This window comes from Pelophylax lessonae (assembly GCF_965119305.1).
Source record: "Pelophylax lessonae genome assembly, chromosome: 4".
Classification (NCBI taxonomy): Eukaryota; Metazoa; Chordata; class Amphibia; order Anura; family Ranidae; genus Pelophylax; species Pelophylax lessonae.
The window spans coordinates 13,627,708-13,650,748 of NC_138771.1; the positions used below are offsets into that span (position 1 = coordinate 13,627,708).

The 23,041-nt window shown below is 47.8% G+C and overlaps 1 protein-coding gene across 1 annotated transcript in view; it reads right to left on the reverse strand.

Moving 5' to 3' along the window:
- Positions 1-203: 203 nt before the first annotated feature.
- The window catches only part of KIF23 (kinesin family member 23), a gene marked incomplete at its 3' end in the record, with an annotated part of 67,911 nt that continues 45,073 nt past the window's right edge, over positions 204-23,041 (reverse strand). Inside the window, exons 11-22 of the mRNA XM_082256314.1 lie at positions 22,589-22,668; positions 22,045-22,164; positions 21,805-21,964; positions 21,406-21,573; positions 21,054-21,211; positions 19,303-19,476; positions 17,447-17,635; positions 14,608-14,868; positions 2,908-3,138; positions 2,492-2,580; positions 2,272-2,350; positions 204-278 (exon numbers count right to left, since the gene is read on the reverse strand). Of these exons, the coding sequence (XP_082112440.1) occupies positions 204-278; positions 2,272-2,350; positions 2,492-2,580; positions 2,908-3,138; positions 14,608-14,868; positions 17,447-17,635; positions 19,303-19,476; positions 21,054-21,211; positions 21,406-21,573; positions 21,805-21,964; positions 22,045-22,164; positions 22,589-22,668 (1,784 nt within the window). The remainder of the gene's footprint in view (positions 279-2,271; positions 2,351-2,491; positions 2,581-2,907; positions 3,139-14,607; positions 14,869-17,446; positions 17,636-19,302; positions 19,477-21,053; positions 21,212-21,405; positions 21,574-21,804; positions 21,965-22,044; positions 22,165-22,588; positions 22,669-23,041) is intronic.

The window sequence follows — 23,041 nt, forward strand, 5'->3', positions numbered from 1 at the left end:
CACGACACGGGCGGCAGTTCCTTCAGAGCGCATGCGCCGATGACGTCATCAGCTGCATGCAAAGTAAGTATCTCCTAAACAGTGCAAGTTTAGGAGATATTTACAGTACCTATAGGCAAGACTTAATAAAGGCTTACCTATAGGTTAAAAAAAAGGGGGTTTACAACAACTAAGTGGGGAAAGGATCCTACTGTTTTATTGACTTACTTGGGAAGCGCATGATGCTGGTACCCAGGCCCCAGATTAGAGCCGGCTCTCATTTCCACAGCAACAGAGCACTGCAAGGGGAGGAAAAGAAACAGAAAAATATATCAATACCAGAACTGAAGGTCATCCAGAGAATACAAGTAGTACCAGATGAACATTGCTGGAAAACATTTTTTTAAAGTGCAAAGCAGAAGGGTAGGGAGTGGTGGGGTGTCCAGCACTTCCATATAGCATTACATTTAATGCCAGGGCTTAACTTTGCTTTGAATCCAAGAGCCAGCTAAAAGAGTTAGGAGCCAGTTTAAATCAGCGCCTGGCTCTAAAGAGGGTCCTCCCTCGAAACAAGTCAGCCAAGCCTACACGGACTCCACCAGGTCCCCTTGAATTCTCGGTGCATCGCAGCAGTCTTGGAGGCGATTGGTTCCACTTTTATTAAAATTGCGTGTATACATCAAGTGTTTTGTCAGTATTATGTATGCTGTTCTTTTAATTGTAATAAACTTCTAGTGGTAATGTACAAGGTCGGTGTGCCCTTCTCGTTGTTTTGCTGTATATTTGGATACCCATGGTCCTGAGCGGGCAGCATGACTTTAGGTTAGGTATCAAGGGTCACATATACCACTCACCTTCCCGCATACCACTTGAGCACAGGAGAATTGTTTAGGTGCGATATCTACAAACGGGCTCGACAAACCCCAGGTGCCAGGTCGCATTGGCGACTAGAATAAGCGGCTTGGCGCCTGGACTACACAGTGACAGGTGTCTTGTCGCCAGACATCCCAAGTCTCCTGCGTGGTGCGGCTCCCTAAAACCCACAAATTCAGCCTGATGTCCTGGCTGTGTCAGCTAGGAACATAAACGGAGCCAATGCTTCCTGTATAGTTCCAGCTCCATCCTGTCACAGACTGAGTGATATCAAATGCACTCCGCGTGTGAGGAGAGATACAGGAAGCAACAGCTCTGCACTCTTCCTCCAGCGCCAGAATTACCCGCCAGCAGTAAGTCACATGTGCTAGGGGTTCAACTAGCCCCAGCACATAATTGTAACTATCCCAGCATGTGCAGTGTTTGATTCCTACCAACATGATTACTTTAAATCACTGAAGTGGTCATGGTGGTTTGGTAAAATATAAAGCGGAGGTTGCACATAGTAAATAGAGACCCTACATATCGGCACCCTATATTTTCCATAGGCGACACTTTAAAAGCCCCCTATAGGTCTTTAGTTTAGCGTGGTGAAGGAGATCTGATGCTAGGACTATTTCTCACATTCGGCATGCACGGTGACATGCAATTTGTGTATTGCAATCAATGGTTTCAGGTGTAGGCTCCCCACTGCAAGAGTTTACGTTTGTACATGCGTATGTGGGGGGCCTCAATTTTTTTTTTGGGGGGGGGGGGGGGGGCGGGTTATGAGCTTGGGTGTCAATCTTTTTTTTTTTAAATAGGTAAAGAGCCCACAACCTGCACTAGCTGGGCGAAAATATGAATCCAGTGAATGCAAATCACACTGCATTACATTCTTTACCTGCCTTGATGGGTAGGGAAATGGTCAACGGGGACCCGGAAGTGACGTCACTTCCAGGTCAACGGGGACCCGGAAGTGACGTCACTTACAGGTCAACTAGGTGGTGTTCACTGTCCTCCCTCCCCTCTACCGCTATGTTGGCCCTGCAGATGGGCAAACAGCCTGGGATATATAGCCGGGGGAAAGTGCGGGGAGAGCATTCGGGCACAAGACAAAACTTCTTGTCGTAATGGTGACCTGGCATCTGGGGTTTGTCGAGCCCTGACCGACTTGCATTACAGTTTGTCTAACAGTGAAGAATAGTAATTGTTAAGAAAAAAGAAATGTATACTCACCTAGATGGCTGCAGTTGTCCCCCACCACCCCTAAGACTGAAAACAGAGATCAAACCCCGCTGAACCGCAGAACGGACTGCACTCCTGTGACCCACAGGAGAAGTACAGCCAAAGCAACTTTAGCCATATTTTAAGAACCATCACTTATATGGTTTACAAGACTCACAAAAACACCCATGTCACACATCTGATCATACTTACTCTGGTTTCTACATCTGTCCACTCCGAATCTGTGCTCTCTGCTGGTGGAGGCCGATTTTCAGAGGATCTCCTCTTGCGGCTGTAAGGCAATTCACAAAAATGACTACAACTTCATAGGCATTTTGTCAATGCCTGGAATTATCAGAAAATCTCCAACATAAAATGTTAGAGTTCTTTGTAAATAGCAATCCACAATGTCTACATGGTGACTACAGCATACCCGTTTCCAGGAGGCGATTCCTGTCTGAGGGTTTCAATGTCTGTAAACTGAACAGACTGACCTCCACCTCGAGTCCGGAAGACATCACCCTGAAAACAAAGATTTATACACTGTTGGCTGCAAATTAGAACAGAACGCAGACTGTCACAGATATACGGTGCTCACCGGAATGTGCAGGATAGGAGGGGTAACAAAAAAAGAAAAAAAGAAAAAAAAAAAAAAAAAAAAAAAAAAAACACCACCACACACAACTAGGAAATTGAATACATTATATAAAAAAATGTAAGATTGCATACAAATAAATGTTGCTGGTCGTGTGGGAAAACTAGGGCAGTTTTTGAATTCAAGAATTTTGTCTTCATAAAATGAAGGATAAAGACACACACTCCCCCCTCCCCCTTCTGAATATCTGTTACCTTAATAAGTTTAGTTTCCATCTCCCCATCCGAGGCCAGCTGCTGGTGTGTCAGCATGTACTTGTCACACTTTGCCAACGCCTTTTCGCTAGCCACAGATACTTTGATGGCATTGGGGACATGAGGCTGCATGACCGTCTCGGTCTCCACACTACCAGATGGCTTATGGTCTACCCATCTCTCCCCTGCGGAGCGAGAGCGGCGGTGTCTCGTGTGCACTGGGGGAACAGTCTAAGCAGGACCAGAAATCAAGATCAAAACAAACAGAAGAATCAGTCAATAAAATTATTCAACATGCAAATGAAGGTGCAGTCAACAGGCCTGGTACATGCCATTTACAAAGACAGGAACTTGTGTGCATAGGTACATAGGAGTCCAATGTGCTGGAACTTGCATGGTGGGGGGTTGTAGAAGCTCCATTCTCCATGTGAACAAAACAGGTACAGGCCCCCCCCCAGTACACAAGATCTTAATATGACAAAAATGTATCCATCTGGGTTCAGCATGATAGTTTCAACCCATTCTTATCTTGCATACAAACCCAAACTCCTCACTAGGTTTATTCCAAATGAAGCGGAGATCAGAATAAAAAAAAATAGTATGGATTTAAGTTTCCATCACTCCAGTAATGCATTTCAGCAGTTAAAAGAATAAATGACGACTAGCTGCTGTGTCAGACCTCGTCATAAGAATACATTCCTGCTCATCACTATATTGGCATAAATAGTAGGGCGGGCCCCCTTCACACGGCCATTTAGCCACATACCATGGGGGTTACCTGCACTTAGGGACATCTGTTTCTAACCGCAGGTAACTGCTTGGTGTGTGGCTACATGCAAAGTGTGGCAGCCAATGTCAGCCTGTCTTTAGTTTATATCGATCAGGGGTCTTCAAACTTTACTACAGTACAGTAGTCAAGGGACAGCTTACTGCACTTCAAGACTTGGGAGGGCAGACTTTGCCATTGGGAGTAGAGCCCCGTGGGTGGCGGAGGAGTAGAGCCCCGGTCGGTGGCGTCAGTGGGAGGAAGAGGGGGGGAGTAGAGCCCCGGTCGGTGGCATCAGTGGGAGGAAGGCGGCGGGGGGGGGGGGGGGGGGGGAAGAAGAGCCCCGGCCGGTGGTGTCAGTGGGAGGAAGAGGAGGGGGGGGAGTAGAGCCCCGGTCGGTGGCGTCAGCGGGAGGAAGAGGGGGGGGGGGCGGGGGGGAGTAGAGCCCCGGTCGGTGGCGTCAGTGGGAGGAAGAGGGGGGGGGGAGTAGAGCCCCGGTCGGTGGCATCAGTGGGAGGAAGGCGGGGGGGGGGGGGGGGGGGGTGGGGGGAAGAAGAGCCCCGGCCGGTGGTGTCAGTGGGAGGAAGAGGAGGGGGGGGAGGGGGGGAGTAGAGCCCCGGTCGGTGGCGTCAGCGGGAGGAAAAGGGGGGGGGGAGTAGAGCCCCGGTCGGTGGCGTCAGTGGGAGGAGGGGGGGTAGAGCCCCGGTCGGTGGCGTCAGCGGGAGGAAGAGGGGGGGGGGGGGGGGGGAGTAGAGCCCCGGTCGGTGGCGTCAGTGGGAGGAAGGGGGGGGGTAGAGCCCCGGTCGGTGGCGTCAGTGGGAGGAGGGGGGGGGGTAGAGCCCCGGTCGGTGGCGTCAGTGGGAGGAGGAGGGGGGGTAGAGCCCCGGTCGGTGGCGTCAGTGGGAGGAGGAAGGGGAGTAGAGCCCCGGTCGGTGTCGTCAGTGGGAGGAGGAAGGGGAGTAGAGCCCCGGTCGGTGGCGTCAGTGGGAGGAGGAGGAGGAGGGGGGGTAGAGCCCCGGTCGGTGGCGTCAGTGGGAGGAGGAGGAGGAGGGGGGGTAGAGCCCCGGTCGGTGGCGTCAGTGGGAGGAGGAGGGGGGGGGGGGTAGAGCCCCGGTCGGTGGCGTCAGTGGGAGGAGGGGGGGGGGGGGGTAGAGCCCCGGTCGGTGGCGTCAGTGGGAGGAAGGGGGGGGGGGGTAGAGCCCCGGTCGGTGGCGTCAGTGGGAGGAGGAGGGGGGGTAGAGCCCCGGTCGGTGGCGTCAGTGGGAGGAGGAAGGGGAGTAGAGCCCCGGTCGGTGTCGTCAGTGGGAGGAGGAAGGGGAGTAGAGCCCCGGTCGGTGGCGTCAGTGGGAGGAGGAGGAGGGGGGGTAGAGCCCCGGTCGGTGGCGTCAGTGGGAGGAGGAGGGGGGGGGGGTAGAGCCCCGGTCGGTGGCGTCAGTGGGAGGAGGGGGGGGGTAGAGCCCCGGTCGGTGGCGTCAGTGGGAGGAGGGGGGGGGAGTAGAGCCCCGGTCGGTGGCGTCAGTGGGAGGAGGAGGGGGAGTAGAGCCCCGGTCGGTGGCGTCAGTGGGAGGAGGAGGGGGAGTAGAGCCCCGGTCGGTGGCGTCAGTGGGAGGAGGAGGGGGAGTAGAGCCCCGGTCGGTGGCGTCAGTGGGAGGAGGAGGGGGAGTAGAGCCCCGGTCGGTGGCGTCAGTGGGAGGAGGAGGGGGGGGGGGGGGGGGTGGGAGTAGAGCCCCGGTCGGTGGCGTCAGTGGGAGTAGAGCCCCAGTCGGTGTCATGTGAGAAATAGCGCCTTGTTGTCTCATTGGTGCCAATGGGAGGAAAAGTGCGCCAAGGGCTGGATAAAGGCAAAGGGCCACAGTTTTGAGACCACTGATCGGCCTCTGCTATTTGCATGCACCTGTCATTACAGCTGCAATAAAATCGGCTGATCCTTGCTGCTGGAATTCAATTTATGCAGCTAAATGCTGTGTGAAGGAGGCCCCAATGCGCCAGATGCACAGACATAGTTGCACTCCAGACAAACAAGCAGTTTAAGAGTCAGTGTGTGTATGGTTTTATCTACTGTGCTGAAGGAATTGTAATCCTGTTTAACCAGGTACCCACAACAAGCAGTATAGACCGGTCCTTAAACCTGCTGCATATTACTGAGGCTGAGACACCACCTGGTCTATATGTCCCAATCTGTATATGTAAAGTGAACGAGCAGCAATAGCAGCCCAAGGTCCTGCTTGCACTTTCTACTCCTTTAAAATAAACCTGGCATTAAAGTTACATGTACTACACTAACCCACCTTCTCTTTTCCTGAATATCATCTACACTAAAAGTTCCCACAAATCTGATTCGTCTGCTCCAGGTCTTCATCCCCTGCCACTGGCTGTGACTAGTAGTGCACCGAATGGAAATTCCAGTGCCGAAACCGAAAATTTAGGATGCACTTGACCGAAACAGACAGTTTTTAAAAATGTAATTAATGAGGTGGCTGTTTTTGCATTGAAGTCAACAGGACGTGATTTTGCATTTAAGTCAAAGGGATGTAGCAGGCCATTATCGGCACCTTTTTTTCCTATCTGCAAAACGCAGAAAACCCTATTTTCGGCTGATCATTTTTGGCAGCTGATAGATCAGTGCATCCCTAGCTGTGACTTTTCCACAGACTTTTATTAGGTCCATATTCTAAGGCAGAAGACATTCAGAATACAGCCCCAATACAATTGAATTGCAGACAGAGCCCACAATGTTAACTATTTTGGCCTGGACAGGATGAAGACCAGAAGCAGCTGGGGTGGGGAGTTTTAGGTTCATATTTCAGGGGGGCTGGGGGATTAAAAAGGTGTTCATCTGCCTGGCGTTCACATATGTTCATTCAGCTGGGCTGATTTACTTAGGCCCCTCTCATGGCAGACCCAACTGGAACCTCTGTTCACCTCTATGGAGTGGCGGGTGTAAACTGATATGTGGCCGTTCACATCTGCCTGCGGCCAATCCGCCAGGGACAGATAGATGGGGATCCATTCCCCTTTCGTCAAGCAAATCAGATGGCAGTTGGGTGTAAAACAGACAGGCCATCCATTTACATCTGACCGCTCATAGAGGAGAGAGGGCCCCTGTCTGCTCTGCATAAGCAGAGACGGACCTGTCATTCATCTGCTTAGCAGGGATCAGCAGACAGATCCCCTGTTGACCAAGCAGACGCAGGCAGATTTCACCATGTGTGAACGGGGCCTAAAGAATTTGAGAATGCTCATAAACTGCGTAATTATTCACTTTCGTTATCCAGTGATACAAAAAATCTAAAAATTCTAGCTCACTTTGAATACCCAATCGCGCAGATAAAATAAGTATAAAATGGATTTGGATTGGATGACTGAAGTGAATATTTACAAAATTTAATTTTAAAATTCTCAATTCCTTTAGAAAGTCAGCCTCATTGTGTGGACAACAGTCTTATAATGCTATTAAAAACAGTGTAACAACATTACCAGGCCTAATGAACAGCAACCTTACAAAGATTTACATTATATTAAACAAAACAAAAAATCAAAATAAATAATTTAGTGGCATGCAGCATAACTGAAAGCAAAAGCAACAAGCCAGGTCTTCAAATAAAAGCAGCTCAACCCACCACAGCTCATTTCACCAATCAAAGAAAAAGCAGAATTCGCTTATTGATCTTTTTCAGTATAACAGGATTCGTGTACAGATATCACACGTTCCTAACGCTTATACATCAACATCCAATATAAATAGGTTTGGTGGATGTGGTTACATACTAGTGGAAATATTAGGGTGCACTTTAATGGAACAGAAATGAATGCGAGTAAAACAAGAAAAAAAAAAATGTTCCAATAGAAAAACGAGAGTCATTTTGAACACATTCTATTAAACGAGGTTTACAAATCGTAAAAAAAATAGAGATTATCTGTAGCAAAACTAGTCCTTTTGGTTCTCAAAGTACAAAGGATGGAGAAGAAGAAGTCTCGTCTACGGCAGAGGGCGGAGGAAGGAGAAGAAGAAGTCTCGTCTACGGCAGAGGGCGGAGGAAGGAGAAGAAGAAGTCTCGTCTACGGCAGAGGGCGGAAGGAAGGAGAAGAAGTCTCGTCTACGGCAGAGGGCGGAGGAAGGAGAAGAAGTCTCGTCTACGGCAGAGGGCGGAGGAAGGAGAAGAAGTCTCGTCTACGGCAGAGGGCGGAGGAAGGAGAAGAAGTCTCGTCTACGGCAGAGGGTGGAGGAAGGAGAAGAAGTCTCGTCTACGGCAGAGGGTGGAGGAAGGAGAAGAAGTCTCGTCTACAGCAGAAGGTGGGGGAAGGAGAAGAAGTCTCATCTACGGCAGAGGGCGGAGGAAGGAGAAGAAGTCTCGTCTACGGCAGAGGGTGGAGGAAGGAGAAGAAGTCTCGTCTACAGCAGAAGGTGGGGGAAGGAGAAGAAGTCTCATCTACGGCAGAGGGCGGAGGAAGGAGAAGTCTCGTCTACGGCAGAGGGTGGAGGAAGGAGAAGAAGTCTCGTCTACAGCAGAAGGTGGGGGGAAGGAGAAGAAGTCTCGTCTACGGCAGAGGGTGGAGGAAGGAGAAGAAGTCTCGTCTACGGCAGAGGGTGGAGGAAGGAGAAGAAGAAGAAGAAGTCTCGTCTAAGGCAGAGAGTGCAAAAAGGGATAAGTCTGGTCTACGGCAGACAGGGCAGAAGTCTGGTCTACAGCAGAGGGAGGAGAGGAAGTCTAGTTTATGGCAGAAGGAGAAGTCTTCTCAACTACGGCAGAGAGGGCAGAGGTAGCAGAAGACTCGTCTACGGCAGAGAGGGCAGAAGGAGGAGAAGACTCGTCTATGGCAAAGAGGGCAAAGGGAGGAGAAGTCTGGTCTATGGCAGAGGTAGGAGAAGACGACTCGTCTACGGCAGAGAGGGCAAAGGGAGGCGAAGTCTCGTCTATGGCAGAAGAGGGTAGGAGGAGGAGGAGAAGTCTCGTTTACAGCAGAGAGGGCAGAGGGAGGAGAAGAAGTCTTGTCTACGGCAGAGAGTGAAGTCTACCGCTGAACACACGCACATTTCTAATTATAAAGCTATGTAGAAGGAAAAGCACACACCTACCACAAAGAGCACTCAAGCTCCCCGCAGAACCTGTAGTGGTGCGCAGACTCCTTCAGCTTTCAGAACAAAAATAAGCAATCTTTTTTTAAGAGACCCTGTCACCAAACCATTCATTGCAACAACAATCTTACCATATAATGTATGCATTTAACATTTTATGTACGGTCTTTGCCTTTAAAAAAAAAACAAAAAAAAAAAACTTGTTATGTAAAGGTCCAAGGGCCTGACACTACTGCTGGGCACTGATGTGATGTCAACAGTGTCAAACCGGTCACTCAAGTGACACTCTAAAGTATGCTCCTTGGCTACTACCCCAGAAACAACATAGTGTTAAGTAGGGAGGGGAAGGGCAGAGAAGCCAGGCCAGCAAAAGGTAGCAGACAGCCCACTCCTTTTCTGGGAGTGTCTACGACATGCAACGAGGAAGGGGCTGTGATAGGGAATCCACTCTCCCTGAACAAACCCAAATTTGATAGCATCGTCAGCGGCACATTGCATGTCAAAAAATCGTTCATAGAAAGGAAAAATGCTGCAAAAAAAAAAAAAAAAACCCATTTAAAATACTCAAATTTTCTGTGGTTTAACCTGCAAATTTTTTTTTTTTTTGGTTGGTGACAGGGTCTCTAAGCAAGACAGACATTCATGATACTGCAGCAAACGTGCATATTCACAGCATGGCCAAACCAATAATGAAGAGCGCATTTATTGGCACAAAGTTGCACAGGTATATGATGATTATGGTAATCGGAAACAGTAATCATCATAAAAGCTTTCAAGAAGCGCGCCTAACACATTGTTACAGGACACTGCCTACTGAAAGCGCATCAATTAAGCTATAGTTAAGAATTTTGATACAGAGCAAATTACTTGACTACTGCTTTAAAAGAAGTGAAATGGATTTATGAACTGAGAGTGAGTTTACTCATCTAGTTTAAATGTTTTTTGCTTTCATGGTTTTTTTTTTGTTTTTTTTTAGGCGATTGAGACTAGACAGGCTAGGAAGTTTTAAATTGCTGGAAATCGCTAATTTTCCTCTTTTTCCTCTCTAGAAAGGCAGTTTCAGAAATCCATTTCTTTATGGAGGAGATTTGCTGCGATAACTACTGCTCCATGTAACAGCCACTAGATAGAACTACATAGCAGGCTGCAAACAGACTTAAAAAACAAATGGGATTTTTGACTTACTGTAAAATCCATTTCTCTGATGTTCGTTGACTGACACAGCTCCTGATGTTCTTAACCATTGGGTTATACTGCCCCCTACAGGAGTAGGACACTAGGCAGAAAAAAAAAAAGTCTGGCTACCCCTATGGGTAGCCCCAGGGGTATACTCCCTCTCTCTGCTATAGTTACAAGCAGTGTCCGAAGAATTACAACTCCACAGAGGAGTGGGTGGGGTGTCCAGCAATGAACATCAGAGAAGTGAATTTTTCGGTAAAGTCAAAAATCCCATTTTCTCTTTCGTTCATTGCTGGACACAGCTCCTGATCTTCTTAACCCATTGGGATGTCTCAAGGCAGTGTTAAACATGAGGGGTGGGAACAGCGTAAAATAAGTTCCCAAGGCTAAACTATAGCCAGCTAGGTAAACAGGAGCTCAACCAAAAAAAGGTCCAGGTCCTCTAAACAGCAGCCTGCAAAACCTTTGCGGCCAAAGGAAGAATCCGCAGATGCCAACACATCCACTTTATAGAACTTTGTGAAAGTGTGCACCGACTACCAGATGGCCACCTTGCAAACCTGCGTCACTGACACCTGATGACGGAAGGTCCAGGAGGCACTGAGCGCCCGAGTAGAGTGCACCTTGACTGGGAAAGGAGAAACCTGACCCTTGATGGAATAGGCCTGAATCACTGTTTGTCTGATCCATCTGGAAATGGTCGCAGAGGAAACGGATAACTCTTTCTAAGGCCCATCCGTACACACTAAGTGACTTCCTAAAAGACTCCATAGCTGCCAGGTACACCCTAATCACCTGGACCACAACCAAGTCATGCAAAGCAAATTTTCTTTGGTTGTTTTGGCCTGGGGACAGAGGGAAAGCAACTCAATGTCTTTATTCAAAAGAAAATCAGGCAACCTGAGGAAGGAACGACCAACAGGGGCGAAGAACCACCTTATCCGGTGAACCACCAAGTAAAGTGAATGACAAGGTAGTGCCGCCAGTTTCAACACCCTGCGCGCAGAGGTGAAAGCCACCAAAAAGGCCACCTTCTGGGACAGCGTAAGCAGGGGAAATCGCCAGAAGATTCTCAAAAAAGGAGGCTTCTGGAGGACTGAGCACCCCAAATTGAGGCCCCAAGGCAGCAACAGAGACCGCACTGGATGGGCGTCAAGTGCCTAACTCCCTAAGAAAAGTACGCACCAAGGAGTATGTGGCCAAGGGCCGTTGAAAGAAGACGGCTAAGGCCGACATCTGACTCTTGATAGTACTCAAGGCCAGTTTCTGCTTAACCCCCCTTTGAAGGAAGGTCAAGACCTGAGCCACCGAAAAAGAGCAAGGATGAACCCAAAGACTCACACCACGTGCAGTGTACGTCTTCCACGTACGATGGTGGATCTTCCTAGAAAAAGAAATAGATTTCCTAGCTTTTAACAGCATTAGAATCACAGACTCAGACAAACCTCTATCCATCAGCACTTGACGTTCAACAGACAAGCTGTCAAAGCCAGCGACTGTAAAGCAGGATGAAGACTGGTCCTTGGGACAGCAGATCCTCCCTGAGAGGAAGCTTCCAAGGAACGTTGGAGATCAGCCGCACCAGATCGGCGTACCAAGCCTGGCGAGGACAGTCTGGGGCCGCTGAGATGACCGGAACCCCATTCTGCCTTGATCCTGCATAGAAGTCTTGGCAGAAGGATGAGAGAAGGGATAAATCAGACGATCCTGACCCCACGGGGCCACCAGCGCATCCGTGGTGTCTGCCAGAGGATCCCGTAACAGAGCCACAAACCTCTGCACCTTTCTGTTGAGCCGGGACGCCAATTGATCCACCTCGGGGATGCCCCACCGGAGACAACTGATGAAACCTCCGGATGAAGGGACCACTCCTCTTGGTCCAACGCCTGCAGACTGAGGTAATCCAACAGGTTTGCATAAAACCCCTGAAAAAGTCGGGACCATCACCCTTTAAAGAAAAAAGGTCCAAAAAGTCTGTAAGCAGACCGAGGGCAGTCCCACGTTGGAAGGAAGAACCTTACTGGACGGTAACGAAACTCAATCTTATAACCGGACCGAATTACTTAGTTGACCAAACTTACTTGTACCAGGGGAGTCCACGGGTGAGGGGAACCAGTGAACGCCCCCAACCCAGATACAGGTGAGGGCGCACCCTCATGGTGAAGGGGCCTTGTTCGAGGGTCTTAGAAAAGCCCGCTCTTGACTTGACATACCAAGTTCACTTGGATCTTCCAGGAGGACAAAAAAAAAAAAAAAAAACGTATGAGCCGAGAAGCAGGGCCAATGTCTAAGAGGGTTCTTGTCCTTAGTAGCCTGCAGGAGAAAGGTACTCTTCCCCCTTGTGAGACCTTTAATGATGTCATCCAGAGTAGCACCAAACAGGCAATCTCCTTGAAAGGGAAGTCTGGTCCACACACCAGCATTTGAGTCAAAAGACAAGCCAAAGGACCACTGTCGAAACAGCCGAGCCACTAGGGGAGCCGCATCCAAAGAGACATTGCAGATAAAACTGTAGCCTGGACCAGCTAGTCTTCCAGCTCAGCAAAGGCAGGGGGAGTTACTCCCCCTCCAGGACACGGCACGAAAGCCTAGCCCATTCGATCAGAGTCTGAGACTCCAGGGCAATGGTGAATATCGGCCTCAGGGTTGAACCAGCCAGGGTGTACACATTGCAGGCCACAGCCTCCACCTTCCTGTCAGCCGGGTCCTTAAAGGCCAGGGACTCTTCAACCAAAATCATGGTTGCCTTGTTTAATCTGGAAACCGGAGGGTCCACCACTGGTGGAACAGTCCACTTCTTAAGGGACTCCTCATAGGGGCATCGCCAAGCAAAATCGCTTCGGGACCCCAAGGGGACGCTTTGGTCGTCCCGACTATTTAGTGACAAGTCTGTCAAAATAGGAAAGGGAACACTTTCTGCTCTGGATGACCTGTAAACGTCAAAGGGAACCTGCACCTCCGGACGCAGCTTCAGTTGCGTCCTCCAAGGTCTCACACACAGCTACAACCAGCGCCTCTTCGTATGCGGTTGCAGAAGTGGAGGAATCCTCCTCACTATTTGAGGATTCAGGGCACGTGGTCGCAGACCCAGAAGGGTGACCCATGTCCGCTGAATCAGATTCAGGATCTGATGAGACAGATGAGGTAGGGGGTGCTTTTTGCCCGCCCGACGCCCAAAAGCAACCTCCACCCCGGACACCAAGGACTCCAGGACTGCAGTCAGTGCATAGATGGATGGAGAGGACCCAGGGGACCCCGCAGCCTCAGAGGGGATCTGGTGCGGAAATGTGCTCCAAAGACTCCAGGAGTCACCAGGGGGACCCCACAAAAAAGTGTAACACTGCTAAGGGACAAAACCCACCGCTCTGGCAGCCCACCCGGTTGCCAGCCACAGAGCACCAATCGATCAGTAGAGAGGGGACCCCACCAGACTCCCCACCCCACAGAAACCAGGCACCGCAGCTACAAGGAGAATCTGCACTGCACGAAAAGCAATCAGGAAATGAAGAGATCCAGAAGTCAGCAGCAGGGGGATGAGGGGCTCCCACCACCTAAATCGCTGCCCAGAGGGCTCCACTGTCATGGCCTCTGCTATTTTCAATTGCAAACCACTGCAAAATGGCCGCCAGACTACACAAACATAGCTGCTGTGCATTAAGCACACAGGCTACAAGAAAATGGCAACACAAAACTCCCAGGAGGGATCCCTAGGCTTCAAAACAGCACAGGCAGAAAGGGGGGGCTCTGGCAGGACCCCCCCATGGCCAGCACGGCACCCTGCCCCCACCCTAGGTGGTGAAAAAGGCCACCCCACAGACCCAGCGTCAGTGAAGGGGGGGGGGGGGCACGAGATGGCCCACCAGACTGATGACGGAGGAAAACCCAAGGGTCCAACCGTCCCATAGAGGGGCCCACATGCACCCCAAAACCCTCCAGGGAGAGTGGGGGGGGGGGGTGGGGGGAAACGACAGTTACTTACCATACCAGGAACCAGACTGACACTGCTCCAGACAGAACCTCTGCTCCATCAAAATGGGTGGGGGCTGTCGGCAAGGAGGAACGCTACGACATGGGCCGAGAACTGGTCGTATGCGACTTCGCGAGGCGTTTAACTTGCAGGCCAGCCCCTCGTCCGATGGGGTGTCGCAGCCGACCTAGCGCAGAGCTGAGGTCTGCGTGCGCTCGCTGGCCACACTGGGGTGGCCACTGGATCTAGATTATCCAGCCCGTCACCCAGTCCTACAATTAACTGCCAATCTCAGAGGAGAGAAAAAAATAAATAAATCAGAGGGAAAAAAATTCTATCCAAAAACGCCTGGACCAGAGATTCCAGCAAGGAACTAAGTCATTACTCCTGACTAGGCAGAAAAAAAAAAAAACCCGAGTACCTATAGCAGGGAGAGGGAGTATACCCCCTGGGACTGCCCCATAGGCATAGCCAGACTTTTTCTGCCTAGTGTCCTACTCCTGTAGGGGGGCAGAATAACCCAATGGTTAAGAAGATCAGAAGCTGTGTCCGTCAATGAATGAAAGAGAAACATAGAAGCAGCAGCATCATAGCCAGATTAGCTGAAATTTTGTCAAAGAATTTATCAACTGTAAAGATTTTGGCATTTGCCAGAGCAGCTGCTGGAAATGCCTTGTTTTAGGTACGATTGTACCACAGAAGCTCACTAACCCTGGGAGTCTGCTCCTCTGCCTGTATGATGGCTGCATAACCTGTTCTTGTCTCAGGTGTATTATAATTCCTAGCTTCTGCTGCTAGCTCCCGCCTCCTGAGGGTGGGTCCTGTCCTGCTCTCGGAGTAGTGCTGTGGCGTTTTCTGCTCCCACAGTGAAACGCAGGAGGCCACTGAAAGGTTGCTGCAGGAGTTTGACCGCCTGTGCCAAGTAGGGTTGAGCTGGCTGTGTGGAACTTGGGATACAGGGGTAGCAGGAAGCTAAAGAAACCAAAGATATAAGGTAAACAACTAAAAATTAAAGCAACTTTTATGACTGATGATCCAGTATTTTAAAGTACAGTTTTAATCGCTAACTAAATGCTTGTTCACACGAAGTCGAGGAGGCAGTAAACCAGGCGGTTGAGCTGCAGTTTTACTCCCCCCCTCCCCCCCGAACACTAAAAATACAGCTGCTAATGGCTGTACATATGCTATGACAAAACAAACAGCATGTCTTTCAGCAGGTGGTGCTAGTGACCGCACCATTAACTACCCTATGACTAATCACCAGTGAAGGTGTGAAATGCGTCAGTTTGTTGTTCCTGTACCTCTGTTGTATGGATTTTAATTCATTCCAATATATGTGATAGCATCGATGTGCAGCTGTCCAGATCTCTTCTAGTCACATGCTAAAAGGTACAGCTGCTCATAGCTGTACACATGCTGTGACAAAACGTAAACAGCATGTCTTTCGGCGGGTGGCGCTACTGAATGGGACCGCGCCAGAACTGTACTGCAACCAAGTGCAATGCACACCATTGCCAGAGGTAGTACAACAAATAAAAGGTTCAATCAGGAGTGAGGAGGCGGCCTATCGCCTCCTCACCGCCAGTCAAACACCTATGGAAATCAATCTGAGTGTGGATCACTTTTCAGATTGGCGGAAGTGTGACGCACTTGTGCATAAGGCCCCTTTCACACAGGCGGACCGTTCAGATCCGCCTGTCTGTTTTTTTGGCGGATCTGAACGGTCCCCCCATGCATTCCTATGGGGCATCGGATGTCAGTGGAGACATGTCCGCTGACATCCGACCCAATCCGTCAAATCTGGATGGATGGAAACCCTATTTTCCATCCGTCCAGCAGATCAGATGGCATCGGATGAGAACGGACTGACGGTCCGTTCCCATCAGATTTCCCCTATAGAGATGCATGGGGAACTGACAGCTGTGTCTCCACACACAGCACGGAGACACAGCTGTCCTCCTGCTGCTCAGCGGGGGATCGGCGGCTCGATCCCCCGCTGAGAAAAACAGACTCCGTCCAACGGAGTCTGTGTGTGAAAGGAGCCTAAGCCTTAAAGCAGAGTTCCACCGAAAAAGGTGGAAGCTCCGCTTATCTGCTTCCACACCCCCCCTCTGGTCTAACGTTTGGCACCTTTCCAGGTGGGGAGCAGATACCTGTCAAAACAGGTACATGCTCCCACTTCCATGTTAGGTCGCCACAGTGATCTACGTCATTAAAAGGGCCCTCCTCCTTCCCCCCGCTGCCTTCTAGGAGACACACACACACACAGGTCCCAGAAGACAGCAGTACCATACAAAAAGTGCAGCACGACATGCACAGTAGGAAACAGGCTGTGAAGCCACAAGGCTTCACTTCCTGTTTCCCTTAGTAAGGATGTCGGTGCCTGAACCTGAAGCCAATGGATGGATCAGCTAGGGGTGCTGACACCGTGGGATACCTGGACAGGTAAGTGTCCTTATATTAAAAGTCAGAAGCTACAGTATTTGTAGCGGTTGACTATTTTATTTTTGTTTATTTTTTGTAAATACAGGCTGGAACTTCAAAGTGCCGGTTCACACTGAAGCGCCACGACTTCGGGGGCGACCTGTGAAGTCGCGTGCACAGACTTCGGCGCGACTTGCACAGACTTCATAAAATGAACGTCTATGCAAGTCGCTCCGAAGTAGTACAGGACCCTTTTTCTAAGTAAGGCGACTTGTGTCGCTCCTATTAGAACGGGTCCTGTAGCACTGCATGGACCACGACTTGTCAGGCTGACAAGTCGCCTGACAAGTCGCGGTAGTGTGAATGGAGTCTAAAAGCTGGTTCATACCAGATGAGGTAGGACTGTTGGGCAGCTATACCAGTACAGTGCCACCGCATGGATGAAGCATAATGCTTGGTCTCCTACGTGGCCGGGTCAAACCACTGAACTGCGTTGGTGTGCGGGCATGATGTACTGGGAAAAACAAAAAAAAAAAGTACTACATGCGGGCAAACCACTGCCTCACACCGCACCGCTGACAATTGTATGAGATGTCTTTGTGACACGTCAATAAAATTTGTAAAAAAAAAAAAAATCTAAGAAGTGCAATCTACTGAGCTCAACACTTCATTGCGCCGAGTCCAGTCAGCTCACACTGCAAAGCAGCCGCTGCTCTCTGCGGCTGGTGTTAACCAGCCCTAACAATCCTCCTTATAAGCAAATTGTCAGTTGCTGAAGCAAACTGTTTTATCAACTATACGGGAACAAACACATTACCTTTACATTCAGGTCATATTTACATGCCTGCTGTTTGGAATTTTGTATACAGCTGGATAGTCTGATGGAAGTTGTGCTGGCCATTTACAATCAGCTTTGGAACAACAAAAACCCAATCTTTGTCTTGTGTACAAGAAAGCCACACCAATATTAGAATTGTGCAACATGAGAAAGATCAAACCTACATAAGAGATACAATCAGACACCTCCTGTAACCCACCCAGGAGAGTGAATACTCAGCAACCCACCACCTATGTGCCTATATAACCCCTTCACCAAAGAACACCTTATAACCCACGTGACACATACAGGAACAGGTGATGGGGAGATAGATCTGGTGGGAACCTTCGGTTCTCGCTCCCGGTCCTTCTCGCGGGCTGGTCTTTCTGGCCGTTCGACTTTAGATTCTGTTACAATAGCTTTCAGCTGCTTTAGTTTCTCATCTTTAACCCACAGCTTGTTCTGCATCTCAATCTGCTTGGCTGCCACACGTCGTTCCTGGAATGAAACAAAATCTTAGAACCAAACCAGAAAAGAACCACTGATGCTTAGAAATAGATACAAAGAAGTCTTTGTTACAATCCAGCTAAAGCTTTACGGAAGCATACATCACATTTTCATAAAGTGGACAACATTGCTTAAGCACTTTCCAACCATATAAACATATATACAGCGGCAAGGTGGCACTGCGGTGCAGGATCACGTAACTAGTATTTGATACCACACTTCCGGGTAGGGGGCGCGCATGTGCGCCGTCAGCAGCCTGCTCCCACTGGGATTATACACAGTGGCAGCTGATCTGGGAGTACCGTGGACACGATGTCGGACGGCACACGCCGATCATTCAGGTACAGAGGCAGAACGGTGGTCTGCCTATGTAAACAAGGCAGATCGCTGTTCTGTCAGTATAGAAGGCATGGATCCCGTGTCTCTGCAAAGTAGAGACAAGGCTCTATGTCTTCCCCTAGTACAAGCACCTCCCACACTGTCCAAAAACACTGGGCTGAAACATGTAGCAGAATGCACATTAGCCTATGAAGAAATTGATTTTTTTTAAAAAAATTTATTGGATAGGTTTTATAGCAGATTATATATATATATATATATATATATATATATATATATATATATATATATAGAGAGAAATGCACAGGGGATCAAGTACCACCAATCCCCTGTGCATTTCTCTCATATATATATATATATATATATATATATATATATATATATATATATATATATATATATATATATATATATATATATATATATATATATATATATATATATATATATATATATCTGCTATAAAACCTATCCAATAAATTTTATTTGGGGTTAAGCGTTGCATGACAGCGCAATTGTCAAAGTAATGCAGTGCCCCTTAGCAGAAAATGGACTGGTCAGGAGGGGGGGGGGGCTTAAATCTTCCAGTGATCAAATGGGTAAAGACCAATTCCAGGCACAAGAGGAAAAAAAATTGCAATTAAAGTAGTTGTAAAGGTAGGTGTTTTTTTAACCTTGCATCATGTTATGAAGTAAGGTAGAAAACCTTCTGCATGCAGCTACCCCCGCAGCCCCCTTTAAATACATACCTGAGACCTATTTAGATCCAGAGGTTTGCACAAAAGCAGAGGCTCTCTCCCTTCTCAATGGCTCAGATATCAGCAGGAGCCACTGGCACTCGCTGCTGTCAATCACAGCCAGTGACAAGGGAGCAGGGGGCAAGGCCAGGCTCTGCGTGGCTTATGTGAGCACAGACACACACACACACACACGTGCCCCCATAGCAAGAGAGCAGCTATAAGCGCTGGCCCCGAGAAGAGGAGGATCGTGGCTGCTCTGTGCAAAACATTACACAGAGCAGGGAAGTATAACATGTTCGGGTATTTCAATATTAAAATAAAACAAAGCTCAATAACTTTAAAATGAGCTTGATCTTGACCTGCATGATCATTTTGCACCAGAGAACTATTGCGAGAGACACAACAGGTGGCATGGAACCTCACTTTAGTGTATGCAGTCACTGAGCTTCTGGACAGTAATCTCATTGTATATACCAGTGCAACAGATTCTATGTGATAGTTCTTGAAATCTGGTATAGGTTATCCAATTCTGAACCATGTAATAGACGTATGGGTGTTCCCAATCCCGCAATCACTTACACATTCTTTCTCCCACTTCACAGCATTCTCGACTACCATGCCATTAATCCGAGCCTCCAATCGTCTCTTGTCAGAGAGTTGCCGCTGCAGCTTTTGGCTCTGGGACTCCAGATCTTGTTGCAATGTGCGCTTTTCTTCCTCATAGATTGTGGTTGTCTTTTCCAGAATATCGATCTGCAAGGCAGCAAGAAAAAAGGAACATGATCAGTATTTTGTGATCTTCACTACAAAACTAGAATCATTTTTATATAAAGAAGCTCAGGGCAATAACTTTACTGACTAACATTAGTAGCAAAGTCATAAGCCTTCCAAGCACAAGGCCTGCTGGTCAGGTCAGCCTGTTTAAGGTACATTGAAAACTTGCTATGATTTCCTATAATCATTCAAGAGTACCTACTCCCCCCCCCCCCCCCCCCCTCCCCCGTGGTTAGTTGTGTACATTTCAGATACTCCCCGACCTAGAGGATCCAGCCATGCCCAACTGAAATCTTTTCTTCTACCACCTCTCAGTCCCCCCATCAATGATGTGGCAATAGACTGCCCCCTCCTATCTGAATGAAGTGCTATGCCCTATAACGTGCATACCACAGGGGCCACAGCGAGCACTATGCACATCATATGCCTAGGCAAGTGATGTACATTGGGGGGGCTCAGTCCTGCTTTTTTTTTTGTTTTATAAGAAAACAAAAAACCAGTCCCATGTAGCAGAGGGGAACTGGGGTTGAAAGGACTAAAAAGTATTTTCCGAGGGTAAGTTGCACTTTAAAAGGAGTTAATTTCTAGTACATTCGTGTAATAATAAAAAAATTACAGCCTTTTTTTACATTTTTTTTTTAATTGACACACTAGGAATCGACCGATGATCGGCAAAGCTGATCTACATCGAGGGCCGATCTGCACTTTGCCAGATATACATCGGAATCGGGCCCTGAGGTTACCGATATTTCGGGAAATTGCTGTATTGGAGTGATGCCTGCAGCTAGAGGCATCACCCCGGTACCGGCGTCCATAGCCGACGGTCGGCTGTCTTGTAATGGCAACCGATGTGGCTGAGAAGCCGCTCGGCTGTCATTACAAGGAGCGGGAGGGGACGTCTCTCCCCCCACGGCTCGCCCGGGTCTCTCCCCCCACGGCTCGCCTGGGTCTCCCGTCCCACCGGGAGACCCGGGCATCCTACCTGCACAGCCGCCAAAGACACGATCAAAGCTGCATTCAGCTCTGATCGGGTCTCTACATGTAAAAACCCGAAGTGATGTCATGACGTTACTTCCGGGTACTCTGCGCCAAACTACAAAAAAAAAAAAAAAAAAAAAAGACAGCATTCAAAACAGCCAAATTTTGCGTTTTTAATGCTTTTAAGTGCAGAGGAGGGGTTTGGGGGTCTTTTAGATCCCTCCACAAGAGAACCTGTAAAAAAAAAAAAAAAAAAAAAAAAAAGACCAAAATATCGGTATCAGCAAAAAAATAATATCTGTCGATCATAAGAATATGTGGTAAAAGGGAGACAGCGCTCAAAATTATATATTTAAATACGTGAATAATAATCATAAAAAAATTATATATATATATATATATATATATATATATAATTTTGAGCGCTGTCTCCCTTTTACCACATTTCACACAACCCACTGTTTTTGACCAGCAGCTCAATTTTTTTCTCTCTTTTCACGTTTATACATTTATCAAAAACCTAGGCGCGATCACGTGAGTATTACTCACATTTCTCCTTCTAGATCACTAGAATATACCTTGTATTCCAATGTTTTGACTTTCTTCTCAAGCCGCTCTATCTCCGATTTTTGAGACATTATTGCCCGTTCCTTCTCAGACATTCTACCCTGTGCAATGTTCTCTTTTGCAGCCACTACCCCATTCAGCTCTTGCAGCAAAGCCCTGAAGGAGACAACTGTGGAGACAAGTCAAAAGATGCAAATAAATATTTCAAGCCTACATCCATGCATAGGTTTACAGCAAAACCAGCATTATACAGCAATAAGCTGCTTATTGTCTAAGAAAAAAAAAAAAAAAAAAAAAAAGAAGATGGAATTATGAACATGGACAAAACTTTCAACAATGGCAGAAGCCTGAATTACAACTCACCGTTCTTGTTAAACTCTTCAGCCATCATCTGACGGATTCTGCGTCGTTTCTCCAGGGCCTCGATAATTTGCGGTAGAGTCTGATCATCATTGACATCCAGCAGCTCACAGGATGGAATAGGAGGAAAGCTTTGAATGAGCATCTCAATTACTGCCTGATCATCGAATTCTGGAAGAGATCACAAGAATTAAATGAGATCGGATTCCCTAAGACAGCAGCACCACACGTAGAACATAGATGGCAACGAAGAGTAGTGATGTTGGCCACTAGTAACATGGCCGTTATTATCCTGGATACCCTTAAGGGCTCAGAGCTGCCTACTTGCCACACACATCAATACTAATTGTATTAGAATATTGAATTAACCCATATAGAAGGTGTTTATTCCCCCCCACTTGCCTCCATTTACAGGACCTCCACGATCCTCCAGCCTACGACTAAGCTCATCCTTAAATGCCTGGTTCCTATAGCGGCGCCCAGGAGTAAGCCCGCAAATTGGTTTGTCAACAGGTCTGGCAACTTCTACTTCCTGAGTCATCTCAGCAAACCGCATAACTTGCTGTAAAACAAAACCGAGGTTAAAAAACTCGCTAACAAATGAGTCTTCAAAGGTCAAAATTAGCCAAACCTCCAACTTACTAGGCTCTCCTCATGATCATCTGCCTTGGGATTTACACACACTATCATTCGAACTTTCCCTTCTCCATCAAAATAGTTTTTGAACAGGTGTGTTAACTTGGAGTCTCGGTAGGGCACCATCTGGGGAAATTAAAAGGTGATTATAAATCAACTAAAGCATGTAATATTTTGGTTGTTAACGTTGCGCCAGCCTCCCACCAAAACTTCAGTTTTTGGAACATGGCAAGATCCATAACCAAATGTGATGCACTATCCCCCCTCCTTTGAGGTAATCTCACAAATAAACACATGTGCAATAAATAAATCACTTGAACTACTAATGTAATGCACTATCCCCACTCCTTTGAGGTAATCTCCAAAATAAATACGTGTGCAATAAATAAAACACTTGAACTACTGCAGTGAGTATAGTCACATCATAAAGGCCACACTTACACTTGTGGCTGGGGGGTGGTAAAAATGCATGGTCGAGGTTCTACTTTAACACGGTCCACAATACATTATACATGTTATATGAAAACTCATGGCGTTATTAGGCAATTACCTTGTTTGTTCCACACATCTGGTTTTCTCGCAGAATTTCTATACACGTTCGTAAAGTCATAAGTGACTGGTTAATGTTGCCTGTAAGAGAATTAAAATTAATCACAATGGCTTCTGGGTATTCAGATTCAGTTCATTGCCTCTTTCTTATCCACTTGCCTATCGGGTACTTTCACCCCCTTCTGTCCAGGCCAATTTTCAGCCTTTATCGCTGTCGCACAATGACAATTGCGCAGTAATGCAGCGCTACCCACATAAAGTTTATATTTTGTTTATTCATTTATTTATTTTACACAGAGCTTTCTTGTGGTGGTATTTATTCACCACTGCGTTTTTATTTTTTGCTAAGTAAACAAACAAGTTAAAAAAAAAAAAAATATGTTTCCTGGTTTTGTTTTATAAAATGTTGCAAACAGGTAATTTTTTTTCCTTCACTGATCTGCACTAAGGCGGC